The sequence below is a fragment of the Numida meleagris genome, chromosome 3 (genome assembly GCF_002078875.1).
Source record: "Numida meleagris isolate 19003 breed g44 Domestic line chromosome 3, NumMel1.0, whole genome shotgun sequence".
Classification (NCBI taxonomy): Eukaryota; Metazoa; Chordata; class Aves; order Galliformes; family Numididae; genus Numida; species Numida meleagris.
This window is the reverse complement of record NC_034411.1, coordinates 102,840,887-102,860,031: the sequence shown is the minus strand read 5'-3', so window position 1 is coordinate 102,860,031 and position 19,145 is coordinate 102,840,887. Positions and strand designations below refer to the sequence as shown.

At 47.1% G+C, this 19,145-nt stretch overlaps 1 protein-coding gene and 1 non-coding gene across 4 annotated transcripts in view; both read left to right on the top strand.

Moving 5' to 3' along the window:
- Window positions 10,276-10,357, top strand: TRNAS-AGA. Its single transcript has one exon. It is a non-coding gene; the product is annotated as a tRNA-Ser (tRNA).
- HS1BP3 (HCLS1 binding protein 3) overlaps window positions 10,277-19,145 on the top strand; it is a 49,393-nt gene continuing 40,524 nt past the window's right edge. For 2 of the 3 annotated variants that reach the window (XM_021390691.1, XM_021390690.1), the window contains exons 1-2: window positions 10,438-10,580; window positions 13,875-14,040. In XM_021390691.1, coding sequence (XP_021246366.1) covers window positions 10,540-10,580; window positions 13,875-14,040 — 207 coding nt within the window. In that variant the 5' untranslated portion in view covers window positions 10,438-10,539. Of the gene's footprint in view, window positions 10,581-13,874; window positions 14,041-19,145 lie in introns of all 3 variants that reach the window. The other variant, XM_021390692.1, reaches the window with a different exon arrangement.

Sequence of the window (19,145 nt, the reverse complement as noted above, 5' to 3'; positions counted from 1 at the left end):
CGCGCTCTGTGCGCCCGACGCGGCGTCCCGCGACCCCCCGACGGCTCCCCGTGCTGCGGGGTCACCCTCGCCGGGCCTTGTTCTGGGGAGGGAGCGCCTCCGGCCTCTGTCTCGCGGCCCGCGCTTCGGGCAGGGACCCCCGGCCCGCGGTCCGGAGGGTGCCCACTCTCGGGGGGCTTGGGGCAACGGGGCGGCCCCGGGGAGCGGACTCCGAGCGGCTCCGCGCCCGCAGCAGCCGCGGTAATTCCGCCCCGCGGCGGAACAAAGCCCCGGGCGGGCGCGGGGCGATGTTTTCCCCTCACCGAGGAGGGTTTCCTTGGTAAAATTCAGATGTTTCCTCGGGCCTCGATTAAAATAACAACGTGGGGTATTTACCGGGATGTTATTTTAAGTCTCTTAAGTCCCTGCTTGTGTCTATTGCAATTTCTCCGCAAATACAAAAACAAGTGCCGCGATGATTTATTGGAAGGAATGTAAGTGTTTGGCCAAAACAAACATGGCTTTTTCTTTTTTTTTTTTCCCTCTCCCCCCCCCCAAAAACAAACACTTCTCACGAGCATTTATCACTGCAGCCTCTCGCGTTTCTTCCTGCTGTCATCCTACAGGTGCTCCGTCAGCCCGTGGTTCCTATCGCCGACTGGCATCGCCATCCCGCGGAGGCTGAGCGCTCGGAGCAGCCCTTCCTAATGCGGGAAGGCAGAAGAGCCCCATCCCATCCCAATCCCACCTCCCCCAGTGGCACCATAGAATCACAGAACGGCTTGGGTTGGGAGGGAGCTTAAAGACCACCCAGCCCCAACCCCCTGCTGTGAGCTGGTTGCCCCCCACCAGCTCAGGCTGTGCAGGGCTCCATCCAACCTGGCCTTCAATGCCTCCAGGGATGGGGCACCCACTGCTGCTCTGGGCAGCCTGTGTCAGCGCCTCACCATCCTCTTGAGTAAAGAACTGCCCAACAGGCTGTGCCCCCGGTGGGGCTCCCAGCTTCCCATGTGCTCTCTTCCCAATGGGAAGGGAGTGAAAGGGTCAGGGGAAGGATGTGATGAGCTTCATTGGTCCATCTATGAACTTCGTGCTCTGTGTACTGGCATTGGAGCCTCCTTCCTGGATTCCTCCAGAGCAGACATTTTCACAGGGAATGGTGAAATGTGCAAAAACGGTGTCAGCAGAGGCACACATTCATTCAAGGTCAGGCTGGACGGGGCTCTGAGCAACCTGATAGAGCTGTAGGTGTCCCTGTCCACTGCAGGGGAGTTGGACTAGATGGCCTTTAGAGGTCCCTTCCAACTCCAAGAGGTCCCTTCCAACGATTCCACACACGAGGAACCCCAGGCTCCTCCAAATTCTGGGCGCTTGGAACTGCCCTTGCATTTTTTCAGTCTATCTGCTAAAAATTGAAATGATACAGACACAGCAGAGCACCCGAGTTTTCTCCTTCTCCAGCTTTCCATCCCTACACGCTGCCACACGTGCTGGGGCTGAGAGAGTTCCCTGTCCAAAAGCACAAACGTGAGCACGCACGCGGCCACAAACCCCAGTGGATGCACGCACACATCAGGCACACATGCCCACACCAGCGCATGGCTCCATGAGCACGTATGCAGCAAATCCTGGCCGGCTGTGCAGTCCCACAGCCCATCCTCTCCACTGCCCAGCATCTCCGGAGGTGCCGGCGTTTCCCATCTGTTCTCCACTGCAGCTTCATCCAAACCCTGTTGGGTTTTCATGAGTTTCCATCGGCCCAGCCCAGCTGCAGGAGCTGCCTGAACTGCCCCAGCTCCTGCCCCTTCCCGCTCCGAGCGCATGCTCCCTGCTCTCCCAGCACAAACCCTTCTGTGCATAACTTCACGCTGGCAAAGGGCCACCTTCTACCAGCCCCCTTCCAAAACCAAATTAGCACGCGGCTGCAGCAGCAGAAATTGGAGAGGAAAGGCTGCAGTTTTATTTTACAACTCAATTAGCAAGTTTATACAGAAAAAACACCCATATAACCACGGGAGATTTTATGTCCATTTGACTTCACCAGCAAGGAGACTTGCTCCTCTCAAGGGCACCCCCCGTTGCCCATGGTGGCTCTCCACCATCATGGCGAGACTGGTTCCAGCCCCATTCCCTGCTCCGTTTCTCCTTACTCCTACAAATCCTCCTGGTAACTCCAGCGCAAACTGACAAAGCCCCACGATGTCCCATCATTGCAGGTTGGATATTTGGGAAAATTTCTTCTCCAAAAGAGTGGTGATGCACTGGCACAGGCTGCCCAGGGGGGTGGTGGAGTCGCTGTCTCTGCAGGTGATCAAGAATCGTGGAGATGTGGCACTGAGGGACGTGGTCAGTGGGCATGGTGGGGATGGGTGGATGGTTGGACTCGATGATATTAGTGGTCTTTTCCAACCTTAAGGATTCTATGATTCTATACTGAATAAATCAGAAGTCTGTCAGAACTTAAGGTGAAGCTAAAGGGCCACATCTGCCTCTATGTTTCCTGAGAACCTGTCTCTAGTAACGTGAAGCCAATGCTTGTTTACCAGGAAGCGGTCCCACACCTTGGCCGGTGGCACTGCTTATCACCACAGTCTTTCCAAGACACTGCTCTGGATGGGGTTTTGGAAGGAAGGGTACCTTTACATGTGGAGCACATCCCCAGCTGTTTCTATGCAGAGCTGAGTCCCAGGCAGGGCGGGCTCTCCTGCCATCCTCTTTTTCACCTGTAGGCAAGGTGCCAGCCTGGGACTCACCTGGCACAGAGGCCCCCCCTACAGATGCTCCTCACCACAGGGAAAAAGGAGTTATTGACATAACCAGAACAAAGCACCTCATCAGTTCCCAAAGGAGGAAAGTGAGGCAGAAAAGAGATCCTCAAGGAATGACCATGAACCCAGTGCCATAGCCACGTTCCCAGAGTCCTTTGTCTCCACAGCTGTTCACCTTCCCCGTCATCAGCACTGCTTGACGGAACAAAACTGAACTGTGGTGACAAACTTCCCCCAGGCCTCTGAGCTGGGGTGTTTGTGGCTGTTTCCATCAGCCAAGCCAGCGGAGCTCCACCAAATTTTCAAGTCTTGAGCAAGTTTGCAGTGGTCACAATGTGTAATGCTTGTGGTTATTTGGGAGAATATGTCCTCATGTGGTGACCACACAAGAAGCCTCCTGAGACTTGGCTTAGCAAACATCTTCTAGTGAGATGGCTACAAGTGGGGGCCAGCTCAGCAAGTAACCAAGCAACAGCATCATTTTCTTTCCAAATCTTATCACAGAATCATGGAATCACTGAGGTTGGAAAGGACCTCTAGGATCATCTAGTCCAACCGTCAAACCAACACCACCATGCCCACTAACCACGTCCCTATCACGTCTTTCCAAAACTTACTGAAACTGAAGCCAAGCTATTTTTTTTTTTTCTGATTGTCTGCACAGGGATAGCCAGAGAAGGTAAGACAAATTAAGGTACAAAGTCAATGCATGTAACATCAGATAGATCCAAAGTCCTGTAGGCTGTTTTCTTTCAGACCCAGAGAGTTTACTCTCATTGCTGCAGGTTGGATGTCCACCACTTTCTACTTGACTACCATGCTCTAGCTAAGGGCCAGGAGTTTTAGAGAAACACTTTGCCAAGAGCTCAGCCACCCCTGGGAAACAAAAGCCCTTTGGTAGACCTTCCATCCCCCTTGGGAAAATCCACACACCCAACATCTGGTTGATAGGGTCTGGCATAATCCACTTGCAGATAGCTCCATCCATGCACTCAAGCCCAGATGCTCAGTCAATGGTTACAGTGGCAGACCAGGCTGGCATGTGGTTGGGAGGGGTGCAATTCACCTCACTTCATTTCAGCTTTTTTCTCAGCCTCACTCCTTACCTTTCTTACCTTTTGGAAGGAGAGCGAGACCTCCAAAGGTGGTTCCTACAGCACTAACCAAGGAACCCAGCTGAGAGGCCGGGGAAGAAGGAGATTTTTCCCCTTTAGGTTAGCGTCACATCCTTTGGTATTGTTTATTCCTTGTCAAACACAAGTTTTGCTCTCACATTCAATTCAGTGCTCTTATTTTCAGCTGTAGATCAGCCCAGTGGAGCTACATCAGCTGAAGTCCATAAGGTCAACCCAATAATTCTCCATATGACAGGGATCTGGCAAAGCAAGTGTGTCCCTGAAAACAGGAAATATTCTCTCCTTGCTGGGAATATCCCTTTGGGCAGGAATCAGCAGGTGGATCCATCCCTTCTGAGCTCAGCTAACAGCCTAGGGTACCTGCTGGGAGGTGGGAGCTCTGGTTCCTCGCCGGTCGCGCTGGGGACACCGGTGAGACGTGTGGGGCAGCTGGGGCATACAGGGGGCACACAGACATGCCTCCCCTGCTCCAGGGGAGCTTCATCTGCTGCTGGGTTGCTGCAGCGGACCGAGCACCATCAGCAAGCCGGGAGCACCGGGAAGGGACCGGCTGGCAGCTGGGCTGACTCCCAGGGCAGGAGCACCATCTCCTGGTCAAGGGATTCATAGCAGCAAACCTCAGAGCAGGGTGTCTTGTGGGGAGCAGGCGGAGCGTGGAAGGCACCACCAGGCTGCGGCTGTGTCAGGTGAAGCTCCATCTTATTTTGCGTTGCCTCAGTTCTGTCTCAGAAAGCCCTCAAGTTAACAAATACACCACAACAATAATAACTATAATATGCCGTCTCTCTTAAGGCTCTGAAGGTAACTTTACACAGTTTTACCAAATGTAAATCAGAACAAGCTTTTTGCCTGAGTATTGGGAGTTCTGTCATTCTTACATTCATCCCGTACATTAACCAGTAAATAAATAACATGGCATTTGTGGCTCCTTGCTCTGCAAACAGAATGGAAGTGCAGTGGAGAATGATTTGATGTGACTACATGAAATGAAACGATGGCCTGGTGGGCAGAAAGCAGTTCGCTAACAAGCGCTTTGCTTCTGGAACAAGGAGGTGCTAAATTCTGCCTATATCCTTTCTGCAGTGCCTCACCCTGTGGCACAAATTAAGCCTGGGCTGGCGGTTTTAATAAGAGCCAAAGACACAAGGAGACTTAAGGGTCTTCCTGGGCCTTGATGATTTAGTGATGTGGAAACTACAAGTGAATGATGCTCTAAATCTTCTCAGCAGTTCTTCCTCCATACAGTGAGGGCTGTGCTGTGTGCATAAAACAGGCTGTAAATGTAAAGGCTATTAAACCATCCAATGAGCCCTCCAGGCGGACATGGTTGTGGAAGCAGAACTAGCCACCTGGGCTACATCTATACAAGCAAATTAACTGTAGGACCATTCTTTGGCACCAAGGTGGATTGATATGGACACCCCATGTCCATATGATTGAGCTCTCTTAGCCTCCAGGGCTGCTGACCAGAGTGCTGGATGGGAATGGTCCTTGGCTTGTGTTAACAACTGAATTGCCCCAGGAACTGCTCAGCTCAGTTCTCAGCTGAAAATCATAGAACCCTAGAATCACCAAGGTTGGAGAAGACCTCTAAGATCATCCAGTCCAACCGTCCACCTATCACCAATATTTATCACTAAACCACATCCCTCAGTACAACATCTTCATGTTTCTTGAACACCTCCAGGGTTGGTGACTCCACCTCCTCCCTGGGCAGCCTGTTCCAGTGCCTGGCCACTCTCTTGGAGAAGAAGTTATTTTCTAACGTCCAACCTGAATCTCCCATGGCACAACTTGATGCCATGAAAACACATCAGGAATCCTTTTAATAAAGTCATAGTGCTGACAACAGAGTGTCAGTCCATGCTCCCAGGCATTGTTTGATTTACTCATGCAAATGGTGCCCTGGAGATGCTGGAGACCAAGGCAGGGTAGCTGATGGGCTTCTGTGCTGGAAACCCAGATTGTTCCTGCCCAGATTGTTCTGCCTGTGCACAGTCCTGCCTTCATTCTTTCAAAGCTTTACTCCAGCAAAGTTGTTGTGATTTTTAGGTATCCAATAACTAAAGGCTTTTCTTTTGATGAAAGAGGTCCAGACAGGGTCTTCATAAAGGGAGTCATTTCCACACAGGCGCTGAACAACCAGAGTAAGCACCAAAGCCAAGCAGACCTTGGGCTCTTGTTTATCTCCAACCAAATAAATGAACATGGACATAAATATGATTCTGTGATTCTATGATAAATACCTCTAGAGCTTACCTGGTAGGAGTGATGGAAACCAAGGTAAACAACAGCTTAGGTTAAGTGCATGGTGTAGAAGTACATGGAAAACTTGGCAACGTATTTGGGAGATTATCTGTAAACATGTGCTGTTACTGACTAGTCTTCACCCTTCCTTGACTTGGGGAAATATGCTTTTCATTGCATATAGAAAAAGTTAGCTACCACAATCTGTCTTTGAAAAAAAAAAAAAGGAAGAGAGGAAGAGAGGGAGGGAGAAAAAGGGAAAAAAGGGAGGGAGGGAGGGAGGGAGGAAAGGAAGGAAGGAAGGGAATGAAGGAAGGAAGGGAATGAAGGAAGGAAGGAAGGAAGGAAGGAAGGAAGGAAGGAAGGAAGGAAGGAAGGAAGGAAGGAAGGAAGGAAGGAAGGAAGGAAGGAAGAAGTCTGCAGTTTCTACCTACTATAGATCGGTTTTTGAATAATGTAGACAATTTTTTTGGATTGCACGGTGGTTTTTTTTGTTTGTTTGTTTGTTTTCAAATTGAGGCAAACCAGAAAATCTCATCTTTTCTTTGCAGCTCTCTACCATGAGATTTATCCATGATTTACATCAGTCTCCCAAACTTTAGAGACAGGGAATTTTAATTCTAGGGCTGCAGCACAGAAAGAGCCAGGTTATCTTTCAGCAGGGATTACCTATGGTTTCTACTAGATTATTCCTGACATGTGGCTCATCATATTACAGGTTAACTGTTTAAGGGAGAGAAAAGCATGAGGTATAACGAAGTACAGCAGTATAACTCTCCTCTCTTCTTCCCAGAATCAATCGATCCCAAGTTTAGGAGGTGTGTAGATTAAAAGGCTGCCTTGACAGGCTATCAACAGCCTTACCACATCATATAACAACAGTGAACTTTAAATCTAGCATTTTGGCTACCTTTGAAACTCACAAAGCACTCCGGTCTTAATATAAAATCTCCTTGTGGTTCACATCTGGGTTCTGTAATTGTCATCTGAAAACAAATAGTGGTAGAAACGATAAAGTGACTGGTCATCTCACTGGGATCCTGTTACTCCAGTGGAGTCATTAAATGATATTGTATTTCTCTCAATATGATCTAGGCTGAAAAAGGTTTCATTTCAGCTTTTAAAATGTGTTTTCATAGCCGATTTATTTTGTATGTAAGTGTGTTCCCCTGTCCTTGCTTCCCTCCAGCCCCTCCATTTTATTTACTATACCCTATGCAGGGCTCTGATTTCTCCGCATCCATGATTACAAGCAGAGCATTTTGCCAGGGATCCAAACTTTGGCAGATAATTCCCTTGAGACTTATAAACTCACTGCTGCTGGTCTGTTAGCTCGGGGGAGGTGAAAAGAAAACCTGAGAGCTGCCAAGAATCACACCCAGCCAGGGCTGTGCTCCCAGCCAGAAGATAGACGTGACTCTGAGACAGGTTCCAGAGCTGGGTCCCGAAGGGTGAGACACAATTAGGGGGCCGCAGTTAGCACCAGCAACCTGTCATGGTTTATTAGTTAGCTTTGAGTGCTCTCTAGTGGACAGAAGAATTAACCCAGAAACAAACAGCTTATGCTGCTTATGCTCGCCCTCCCTGAGCTGACCTGGCTGTCTGTGGCATGGGGTCTGCAATATCCACAGGCTGGTGCTGAATGTCTGGGCAGAGTCTTCTTGACTTTCTTTCTTCCATGGGACATTCTTCCCGTTTTGAAGGAAAGCACATGCAGGAGTTTCTCCAGCTTGTGCAGCAAGCAAGTGGAAGGCATATAGGTATGAAAACAGGAGAGCAGAATCAGTTTTTGGTTCCTATGAGGGATTTAGTGAAAAGTTTGGGAAAATGATGATATCAATTCATTTACCAGCCACCACCATACTACTGAACCAAGTGTTAAAAAGGAATCCCAAAATCATGAGATTTATAAGGGTAGTGTAATTTAATTGGATTGCCTACATTAGGTATCAGAGTTCTGAGGTCTGAAAATAACTCATCACACTTTCCTTTTATTTTTGTGAAACAATAATGGCCAAAGTATTTTTGATGATGATGGTGAAACTGGAATTGCCTCTTTACTGATGAAGCTGCTACACCGGCTACCAAGGTTATAAGCATCTCTCCTTAAATTCTTTGTTTAAAATCTGCCTTTTCCATTACACTTGTGTTGTGGAGAGCTCTTCATGTAGCTTTTCAGGATGAGGTCATATTTCAGCATGAGCTCCTCTTATATGGACACTACTGAATGCTCACACATCTTGAACACAAATGAAGCTCCTTTATCCATCTACTGAGCTTAATTACTCGTCTCCTGTTCATTCTTTTTCACTTTCTAAAGGTTATTGACTGAAATCATACTGGTCTCCTTTTCTCTGAAAACTTTCTTCAGTTTGAAGCTGTCACAGAAACATAGAATCATTAAGGTTGGAAAAGACCTCTAAGTTCATCTGTCCAACCATCCACCTACCAGCAATATTGCCCACTAACCCATGTCCATAAGCACTCCATCTACCCTTTCCCTAAACACCTTCAGGGATGGTGACTCCACCACCCCCTTGGGCAGCCTGTGCCAATGCATCATTACTCCTTCTGAGAAAAAATTCTTCCTAATATCCAACCTGTCATCTGAATGGATAAAAATAAATCAACCAACCAACCAAACCAGTCAATACTGAAGAGTTAAAAGGCAGGGAAAAGACCTGTAGTCCAGAAGAAGGTAGTGCTGAAGGTTGAGAGAGTTTCTTCCATCTCCTTTGCTCACCCATAGATGAACATGAGATATCCATGAGGTTGAGAGGAGCAGCTGAGGTTAGTCCAGATATTGGTAGGAAATCATAACTTTGTTAGTGATGCTAAGCTGTTACTGGTATTAAAATATTTATTAAAATATAAATAATAATTTATATTTTAATTTATATATAATTTATATATAATTTATATAATAAATTAAAATGTATTAAAATAAATAGATTTGCTGCATATCCTTCCATCAGCCTTCCCCAGCATGACTCCAGCTGATGATCAAGTGCATGAAGGAGTCCCACTGTGACTGATGGGCTGAGTGCATGGTCTGACCAACACTCACCCACGGCACCCATGGCCAGGAAAAAAAAAAAAGATGAAAATAAATCAATTAAATGGCTGAAATGGTCTATGTAGCATCCAAAGTAGCATGGAAATGTTGCTTTTTTTTGCAAGAGGCCGAGGGCACAAAGTGGAACACAGTGAGTTCTGGGCACCCTTGCTCTGGGAGACCCTACCTGAAAAGGAGTTGGGCCAGATGGACCCAGGGGTCCCTGCCAACCTCGGCCGTTCTGTGACTCTGTGAAATCGTACTCCAAACGTTCTGAGATGTTGCTTCTGATAAAGGCAAGATGGTTGTTCAGCTCTAGCAGACAGCTCTATCCGCATCATGCGGTTTGCTTCTGTCAAGTTTGAGCTTTGTACAACTTTTATTTATTTTTTTTAATAAATCTGTGATGCTTTTGATGGCATAGGCTGTACAGTCCATCACATCCCTGACTCCTTTAGTTGCCTCTGTCCAGGATGAAACCACTAATCTTATTCTAGGTGCTGCTCCTCCCTCCGGACACCCCAAAGAGCTTCCATTTCTCCTTTAACATGACACAAAGCTGTGAGGAGCGGCTGACAGACCTGAAGGCTGTGCTGCCATTCAGCAAGACCTGGACAGGCTGCAGAATTGGGCTGAGAGGAACCTGATGGGGTTCAGTAAGAGCAACCGTAGGGCCGTGCACATGGGGAGGAATAACAGCAGTCCAGATTAGGGGCTGATCTGCTGGAGAGGAGCTCTGTGATGAAGGACCTGGGCATCCTGGTTGGCTGTGAGCAGTGGGCAGTTGTGGCCAAGGAGGAAGATGGGATCCTGGGGTGCATTAAGGGGAGCGTGGCCAGCAGGTGGAGGGGGGGGATCCTCCCGCTCCTCTGCCCTGGTGAGGCCACATCTGGAGCACTGTGTCCAGTTCTGGGCTCCTCACTTCATGAAAGACGGGGATCTCCATCAGAGGGCCACAAAATGATTTAGGGCCTGGAGCATCTCCTGGGCAGGGAAAGGCTGAGCGACCTGGATCTCAGTGACACCGCTTAGGAACACAAACCGGGGATAAATTACTGGAGTTTCGCTGCCAGCAACTTCGCACGCCGGTGTAGTCGTGGCCGAGTGGTTAAGGCGATGGACTAGAAATCCATTGGGGTCTCCCCGCGCAGGTTCGAATCCTGCCGACTACGGCGCAGCGCGCCCTTTTCTCCCCGCGTTTCCCAGCGCTCCTTTTGCGCCGCAGCCGGCACGCATCCGGCCGGGCCGCAGCCAGCCCGCGGGGGGGAGGGAGGCGGGACCCCGTGACGGGCGCTTGGCTGCCGGCCGCGGCCTCTGCTCCCGGGGCGGGCCGGAAGGAGCCCGCTCGCCCGCCATGCAGCACAGCGCGGCGCCCGCCGTGCTGGTCACCACCAGGTACGGCCGGGCTGGGGGGCGGCTGAGGGCACCGTTCTCCGGGTGTGGGGCGCTTGGGGCGGGTTCTGTCCTGGGAGGTTTTGTGACGTTTCGCGGCCGGAAGAGGTCCGTGCTGTCTCCTGATCCGCCCGTGTTGGGTTATTCCTCCCCGCGGTGGCTCGGAGCCCCTGCGCCCGCCTCCTGGGACATGGCTCCAAACCGCTTCAGTCACACGAACTTCAGAGCCCTTCCCTTCATCCTAAAGGACTGCGCTGCATCAGGGCCTGCCCTCCTGTGGAGCAGGGGCCTCAATCCTTCAGACATGGCTGGCACACACGTGCTGCAGGACTGGCATTGCGTTCAGTTTTAGCCGGGGAGATGGAAATGGGAGCACCTGCATTCGTTGTACAGCCAGGGGGCTTCACCTCTTGCACACTGTCCTGCTGATGTTGTAATGTCTTTGGTAATAAAATGAGAGGAGTGTGTTTAAGGCTTCAGCAAGAAAACGTATTTTCTGGCTTGTGTAATCGAGTAGCTGTGTAGTTGTGACCTTCTTTCACTGCATACTGTTTTTCATTTGAGAACAGGTTTCCAAGTTCCTATGGCAATGCAAATAAGTCATCATAGAATCATAAAAGTTGGAAGAGATCTTGAAGATCATCTAGTCCAGGCTGCACCCTTGTAGTTGAACTACGCAGAGAAATAAAAATGTTCATTAATTTGTGCCAGATGTTTAGGCTTCACATCGCAAACAAGCCAGGTGTTTGGGTCTTTTATCCTATTACTATAACCTCAGTAATCGGAATTTGGTCCCCTGGGGGTCTTCCAGGGAAGGAGGAGAGGCAGTTGGGGCTGGGTAGGGTTTGTGGGGTTGCAGTTGTCAGGACGAAGTACAGAGTCTGCTTTCCTAACAGTGGAATGAAGTTTCTCCGGTCGCAGCGCTCACATCCTTTACTTGCTTTCTTGCTTAGCAGTGGCTGCTTTCCCTTCTCTGCATCTTGGCCTCTCAGCACAGAAAGCTGGTGAATTAAAATACCAAGCCTCCACATACATCGTATGCAAACCAAAATGTGGGATGAAAGCTGACCTGTGTATAATCTCCCCTTTGTCTGCCCTGTGCCCATCCTGCACAACCTCCTTGTGCCAGCACCCCGTTACTGGTGTGCGTGATCTCGTTGTGTTCAGGTGAGGCGATTCACGCCAGCAGAATTAACCAAGTGCTCAAGCCTCGAACCAGCTGTGTTGTAGGCAGCAGTGTGACTTACAGGTACACATCTAGCTGTAAATAAGGAGCAATGAGCCTGTGTGCCCAATGTCAATAGCCAGCTTCCTTTTTTGTTTGTTTCTTTTTTAAAGCTCCTAGTGTGAAAACGATTGTGTTTGATGTGAAAAATGCAGTAATGCTGCATTCTGTCTTGGGATTTGGGGATGCTGCTTCCATTCGAATAACAACAACAATAACAGTATGGAACAAATTAAAACTGGGGGCTGCTTATTTTGAAACGAAGGCATTCCAGGAATTAGAGCGTGCTTTGGATACTGCATCATACCTGTCTCAGCCTCCTTGCTGATTTCTGCTGGTTTAGAATCATTATTATATTTAAATAAAAAAACATTCTGTTGCTATGGAAGAGGTAATAGCGGTAGATTTTGTGTAAGAGATGATAATGAAAGAGATCACGAAGCATTAAGCAAGCAAACAGAAATGTGGTTATTTCCCTTCCCTCTAATCGCTTTCCATTACAGTCATTTTAGCTGGGACTTTTAATAGCTTTGAAATAAAAAGCCTGGGTGTAGGTACGTGCTTACCAACTTCATGATGTTTGTAGAACTCTTGAATGCAGCAGCTTTTTCAGTGAAGTTTTCATCTCAGTACGTTGTACGTGGTTGGTGTTTGAAGCTAAATGAGGCCATTCAGAAGGGTTGGCATACTGCTGTTTTGTTGGTGGCTGTTTTTTCTTTTATTTATATCAGAAGTGAAAAGCAGGTTAATTTATCATTCATCCTCTGTCTGTGGCCATGTTAACAGAAGTCAGTCACTCCCAAGTGCCAGCGGACTGATCTATTTGCTGTCATTACTGCACTCACAACTTTTGAGTAACTCATCTGTTGAACATTTCCTGTACTAGCAGATATAGTCAAAATAAAACAACTCCAAAGGCCTGTGCCCTTCTTTGTTGCTGTTGGTTTTGTAGACAGCTCTTGAGATGATCTCTTTAAAAAGCCTCTTCAGTTTTTCATTGAAGATTCAGAGGTTGCCTCGCTGGCAAAACTCAAGTTTCGAAGGCGCTGGTCTGTCTGGTTTTGACATGACGAGAGCAGTCTTTCAACATTTTGAAACTAGATTGTTTAAATCTCTTAAAAGTGTGGTTTAAATTTGCACGCCTAACATATCCAGGGGTGAAAGGGCCTCTACGTAAATGAATCTAAATTTCCTAAGGACCCCAGAGTTCAGAGGATCTAACGGTGGCAGGAGAAGAAAATGAGTTGAGTAAACTGCAGCAATGGTTCCCTTCTTAAATGTTTCTCTAAGAGGAGACATGGGTGATTCTGGCTGAGGCTGATGTTATGAGTCTTTGCCTGCTTTTTCTGGCTATAAAACAACAGGTTTTGTTTGCAGTGGGATTTTGTGTGGAGCAGCTGAGATACTTCAGCACGTGTACCCTTTCTTCTCTTTGGCAACAAGAGCATCAGGCCGGCAAGTCAAGATAGAAGGCAGCTCAAAGAGACCGTAGATGGCTTTAACTTGCTCAGGGAGCCTAAATTAACCAGATTTAAGGGCTTTCCTGATAGATGTTTGTTTAATTTTCTTCAAGAAGCTCCACGGGTAAAAACAGCATGGGTGACCCAGCAGTCTGCTCCAACATCTCTTTGTATTTCAAGCTTTAATCCTGTTTCCTGGATGGATCTTACAGTCATAAAGTTGTCCCTGCATCCAGGCAAGTTCCTTATTCCTTTTCTGGCTCCTTTCAGCTCTTGTTTCTGTCTTTCTTGGAGACATCCTAAGGCAAAGGAGAGGTGGACCAGAGCTTTGTTTCGGAGCAAGATGCAGTGGGAGATCACAGCATCTTCTCTTCTGCCCTGCAGGGTAGAGCGGCATTTGTTGGGACTGTAATATTCAAAACCAATATGTATTATTTCATATTGTGATAGGTCATGTCTGTGCAATTTTGTATTGCTGCAGTGTAGGGTCTGTCCTGTGCCCTGTTGAAATGGGAGTACTGACTTTCTGGAGCTTTGAATTAGATCCTCAGAGAGGGTCATTTAAAAGTGTGCATGCCAGTGCCTGAGCTCTGCATGTATTTTCCTTCCTAGGCAAATTCAGAATACACACACTGGGCTGGATTTGTCAGTGCCGGAATACCAGGAGGTCCGTGGGAAGATGATGTCTGGCCACGTGGAGTATCACATTGTCGTCGTTACCCGACTGGCTGCCTTCAAATCAGCAAAGCACAAACCTGAGGATGTTGTTCAGTTTATGGTAAATGTTTAATTGGTACCATGTTAGCCATCATTTTTTTCCTTTCTTAACTGACGTTGATGATTTGGGTTCGGATGTAGCAGATCCTTCGCTGTTGCGTGGTGTAAGTGTCTGCACTTTTCAGATGTTTTGCTGATGACTGTAAAGATACAATGACGTATGTGGTTACCTGGTAGACCATTAGCCTTAGTTTAACTCATGCTCCGTGGGACATAGCCGGTGAATGGATATGCACACAGTCTGAATTGCAGATAAACAAACATCTGTCAATGCTCTGAAAAAGTCCATGGTGAGGCACAAATCTCTGAGCTTTGTTGCACGCCCTAAGTGATAGACTATGGTAAAGTGCTGGCAAAAGAGACTGTTCTCTTCTTCCCTCTTGTTCCGGGGGGAACGAGTGTTTCTCTCTCTTGCAGTGCTTCCTTCTTTCTGCTGGTGGCAGTTGTCATGTGGCCATTCTCTAGTGACAGCTGAGGAGCCGGTCCTGGCTAAAAATGGTATTGGGGGGTTTCTTGTTTAGTACTAATTTACACCTGTTTCTTGAGCCTCTGAGTTGCATAGCACTTATCAGTCCTTGTTGTAGGGCAGGAGAAGGGCCAGATGGGGGCAGATGAGAGAAGGGGATGTGGAATTGCTATTTTTCTGTGGTAGTGCCTGCCTGTAGTATGCACTCTTTCCATGCAGCTCTGTGAAAGGTGAACCTGACTAAACTCAAGGTTTTAAACTGGTTATTGTTACGTGACACTGCTTCACTTAGAAAAAGGAATTGAAATCAGCTCATCTACACAGAGAAGAAGCAGACTTCCTACTGTACCCTCCCTGCTTGCTGAGGTTATCCACTCCCATGTCTGTTCTTCTCTCTGTGTAAGGGAATTTTCTGCACTCAGCTGTTCTTCTCAAGTGAAGCAAACCTTTCTGATTTCTTCTCGGGTCAGACCTCCTGACATTTCATTTTTTATGAGGAAGAAAACTGTGATGTAGCCTGATGGGAGTAACATTTGTCTCATCTGATACTTTTTTTTTCAGCTGATTAAGTCTGATATATTATATAGTTTCGTATGTGGAAGTAATTTAAAGCTGTGAGCTGGGGGGAGGATGGATGCTTTGCATCGATTCATTCCAGTGAGTCTTCTGCATGTATTACTGGAAGGAGCAGAGAGATTCACCTGTCCTAATTTATCTCTCTGTAAGTTAGATATTTTAATCTGAGTCTGTCACTGCTTTTGTGGTCAGTGGGGAGAAGGGGAATGGGGTGACTCATCCTCTGGAAATGCCTCTATTCTTTGACTGTAAAGGGAAAGCATTCTGCATGTTAGACAGCTGGGGTGGGGGGCTTGGACTCCAGGCTAAAATGCTTAAGGCTGAATTGAGTTGCACGCCATTCACTGTCTAGACTATCTATCTGAGGTGCCCTGGGGTTTTTCAAAAAGCCCTCAGATGGATGTGGGTCTCCCATAGGTCCTGTGTGATATTTGGTTGCCCCACACACCTCCTTGGATACCCCAGGGCATTTCAGATGACATAGATGCCTGTGTTTAGGCAGAGCAGTTTGTTCTTTGTGGTTAGATGTCTGCATTTGACCAGGATTTTCTCACTGCAGTCACTACAGTACTGTTGAAAAGGATGTAGCAGAGCATCTGTGATGTGGGTGAACTCAGTTTGCTCACTGTGCATGGCTGATACTATCTGAGAAGCCCGAGATGCCTGCAGAGGGTGATGCACTTAGACACAGTGTGTTTGGGCATTGGCACTGTCTTGGAATAGAATGAAGTAGAAGACTGTACATTGCATCTACCCCTAGCTGATTGTGTTTAGGCATCTGAATCCCCCACTTTGGTTGAGTTTTGGTCACTTTTTCCAAAAGGGAGTTACTGTACGTCACCTGTAGTGCTTTGTGTCTGCACAGTGCCCCATTGTGTTCGGCATTGTACCAGCTCAAACAGAGACTGAGACCCATCCCCAGAAGGTTTTCAAGCTAAGTGTGAGACGACCAGGTGAGTGGGCCGGTTCCATTGGGCAGCAGGCCTAATACATCAAAGTGGTCTAGCAAGGAGGAGTGAGATAAGACATCTGAAGGAGAAAAAAGAAACAACAGTGTGCCTGTTCTGCCTTACCAAGTGTGTGATCAGAATGGGAGGTGGAACATTTTTTTTGCTAGTTTTGAATTTATAAAATTAGAGAGGTTGGAGGAAGGAGCCAGTGCGGCAATGCTGAGGTGGCAGGTTACAGAGGACTGGTAGGCGTGGCAGGAATTTCATTGGCTCTGGATGTGATAATCCTATTTTGGAGCCAGACCTGTATTTTGGGAACATTTGGCTTTCTTGTTGTTTTTTTTTCCCCTCCTCCTCCCTCTCTTCCTTTCCCTTGCAAATTGATGTTCCTTGTCTCGTTGGTTTTCTGCCTGCTTCCAATTGAAGTCACTGTCCGCCGCCTTCTCATGCCCTAGGTGGCAGCAGTGAAACTTTCTGTGCGTTGGGCTACAAGCAGTTGCAGGCAGCGATGTGCTTGTGCAGTATTTCTTGCTCAAAAAATTTCTTCATGTCCTCTGGGAAAAGAGGTTGAGCAGGACAGAAGCATCCCCTAAGCTAGCTCTGACCTCAGTGCTGTGGTGTAGAACTCAGTGGATCAAGATGTGTGAAGGTTCTCTGACCAAAGCTAGATGAACAGCTGGAAGAGACTTCATATCTAACTCGGGGAGCTACTGCCCTTAACTGTGGGTTTGAGCAATCCAGAGTTCTGTGTTCCCCAGCCATAATGGGACTATGCAAAATCAGCGTTTCAAATGAAATGTTTGTGAAGCATTAACAGAAGAAGAAATCCACATCCTGGCGACGTTCAGATCTACGTTCTTAGAAACAGAAGGGATTTTTTAATTAAAAAAAATGCCATGTGTAAAATACAGCAGATGGGTTGTAGAACTGCTTAACCTTGAGGTTATATTTGGTAATTAAAGGAGAACTCAGCTGCATTTCTTTCAGAGGTCAGAATCCTCTTGTCCTCCTGAAACAATGAAATTGGTTTTAGCTTTCATATTGCATCAAGTACTGCTGCAAAGGTAACCTGTAATTATTGTCTGTAGATGTACCATTTTCTGAGAGAAGAAAAGGCTGTGTTTATCTTAAATGCATTTCTTCTAGCCACACCTCACCTTCTTTAGCAATGAGCTTCTCTCTCCCCAGCCTAATTAAAAATCCACCCAACATATACTGCCTTCTCTTTCTATTTGCGCCCAGTTCAATTACTTCTTTTTTACAAGTAACATTTGTGAGTCAAGTTCTTTCTTTTTCCAGGCTGAGCAAATAACGACTGGTGTTGGACAGGCATAGCACATTTTGAGGAGGAATTTACTACGGATCTGTCTTCCCCTCATAAAGTGATGGAGTAAAAGCACGTGGGTGTGTTTTTATTCTTGCCTGTTGGCATATGTTGGCCTACTTTCTGTGAGCCTCACAATCCCTGAGCTGGGGCTGCTGTTTCCTGACCACACAGATATGCTGGGAAGATAAATTCCTTCATGCTATAGCCTCTGTGATGGGAGAGCAGTGTTGGGTGTAGCAGTAGGTTCAGCAGCTGTTAAGAATTCCTGTTGATTAAAAAAGAAATATTAGAGTGCTGCTCTTCTGCTGGGTGAAACAGGTGAGGGGAACAAGCAGGTGGTCATGTAATTAAAATCTACTGTAATGCATAACCATGAGATCACCAAGCAGCATTAATTCTGGTGTTGCTAACCTTGGAAGCATACAAATGAAAGCTCGGTTTGCGCTGTCTTTGCGTAGGGGTGCTTTTGATTCCTGTATCCAAAGCTGCTGGATGTTTTAAGGGATAATGCTGCTGTACTTCCATTTTCTGACAACGTGAAGAAGTGGGCTTTTAAAAAGCTTTATGATGACTCTATGATTCTATGAAATACTGTAAAATTAAGTCTAGTCACTGGTGTGCACTGGCTGGCCAAAGGGGTTGAGTTAGCTCTGTCTGAGGCCTCTATTTCATTGAAATCCTCACTGTAAATAGAAAGCACATGAAGACAAGTTTGAGGCATTAAAAGGAGCCTAGGGACAGGAGACATTAAATCCCACTAATACAGAGAGGAATCAAATTCTCCTACGCACATCTGAGAGCCCCAGGCTCGTGTCCTACAGGCATTAGTGCGTACTTTCATGGGTGAGGTGCTCTTGAGGAAGGGGGTAAGGCACATGCATGAGATTTGAGGGATTAGCAGCAAACTTCAGTCATTCGCTTTGAACTTCCTGATGGTTTTCTTAACCTTCTAGCTATATTTGATCATATTTGACTTACTTATCTGTTTCCTGGTGCAAAAAAAATAAAAAAAGCCACTCAACCCATCCCTGTCTCTGTTTCAGCTCTAAGTTGAATGTTAATTGTTACAGGCAGATAGGGTCTTGACCTGGCAAATACACACGTGCTTTGCTGTATTTATGCGATTAACTCGTTTGAAGTTAAGTAAATCAAGCCTTTGATATTGCGACTTGACAGAACTCCCTTGAAGTCAGTGCACTTGGGCTGGCTCCAGCAGGTGGGGGCTTAGGGCAACAGCGTTCGTGCGAGTTGGGTTAGAGGCAGGGAGGGAAAGGATAATTGCAGGATCCTAGAGGAATTAGGGGTAACGCAAGACAAATATTTTAATATCAATCAAAGGGGATCTCGTTTACTGAATAGCATCAATAAAGCAGGCTTTAGAGTAACATCCTCTTTTTTAACCTGACGTTTTGTATCGTAGAGTCCATAGCCTCATTTCAAAGGATTGTGAAGGGTAACAGGAAAAGGAAGATTTAACTTGCTGCGTGCCTTTCCTTTGGAAAATTGTCAGAAAACATCAAACTGTAAGAGTCAGAAACCATCGTGGTAGAGAACTGGAAAGGTGTGAGAAGCTCTGGGTGACGTGTGGGAGCCAACTTGAGGAAAAGCTCTTTGTGTGACCCTGCCATGCTATGCAAGGCCCCTGTGGTGCCTCTGTGCTGCTGCTTCGGGAGGAGAACCAAATGCATCAGCTCTGAGGCTGTTAGAATCTGCTAGTCTTACTGCCTCGGTTTTGGTGCTTTTGGATTTTGCATTTGGAAATGCAGCAAAGATGACAAAAGCGTTGA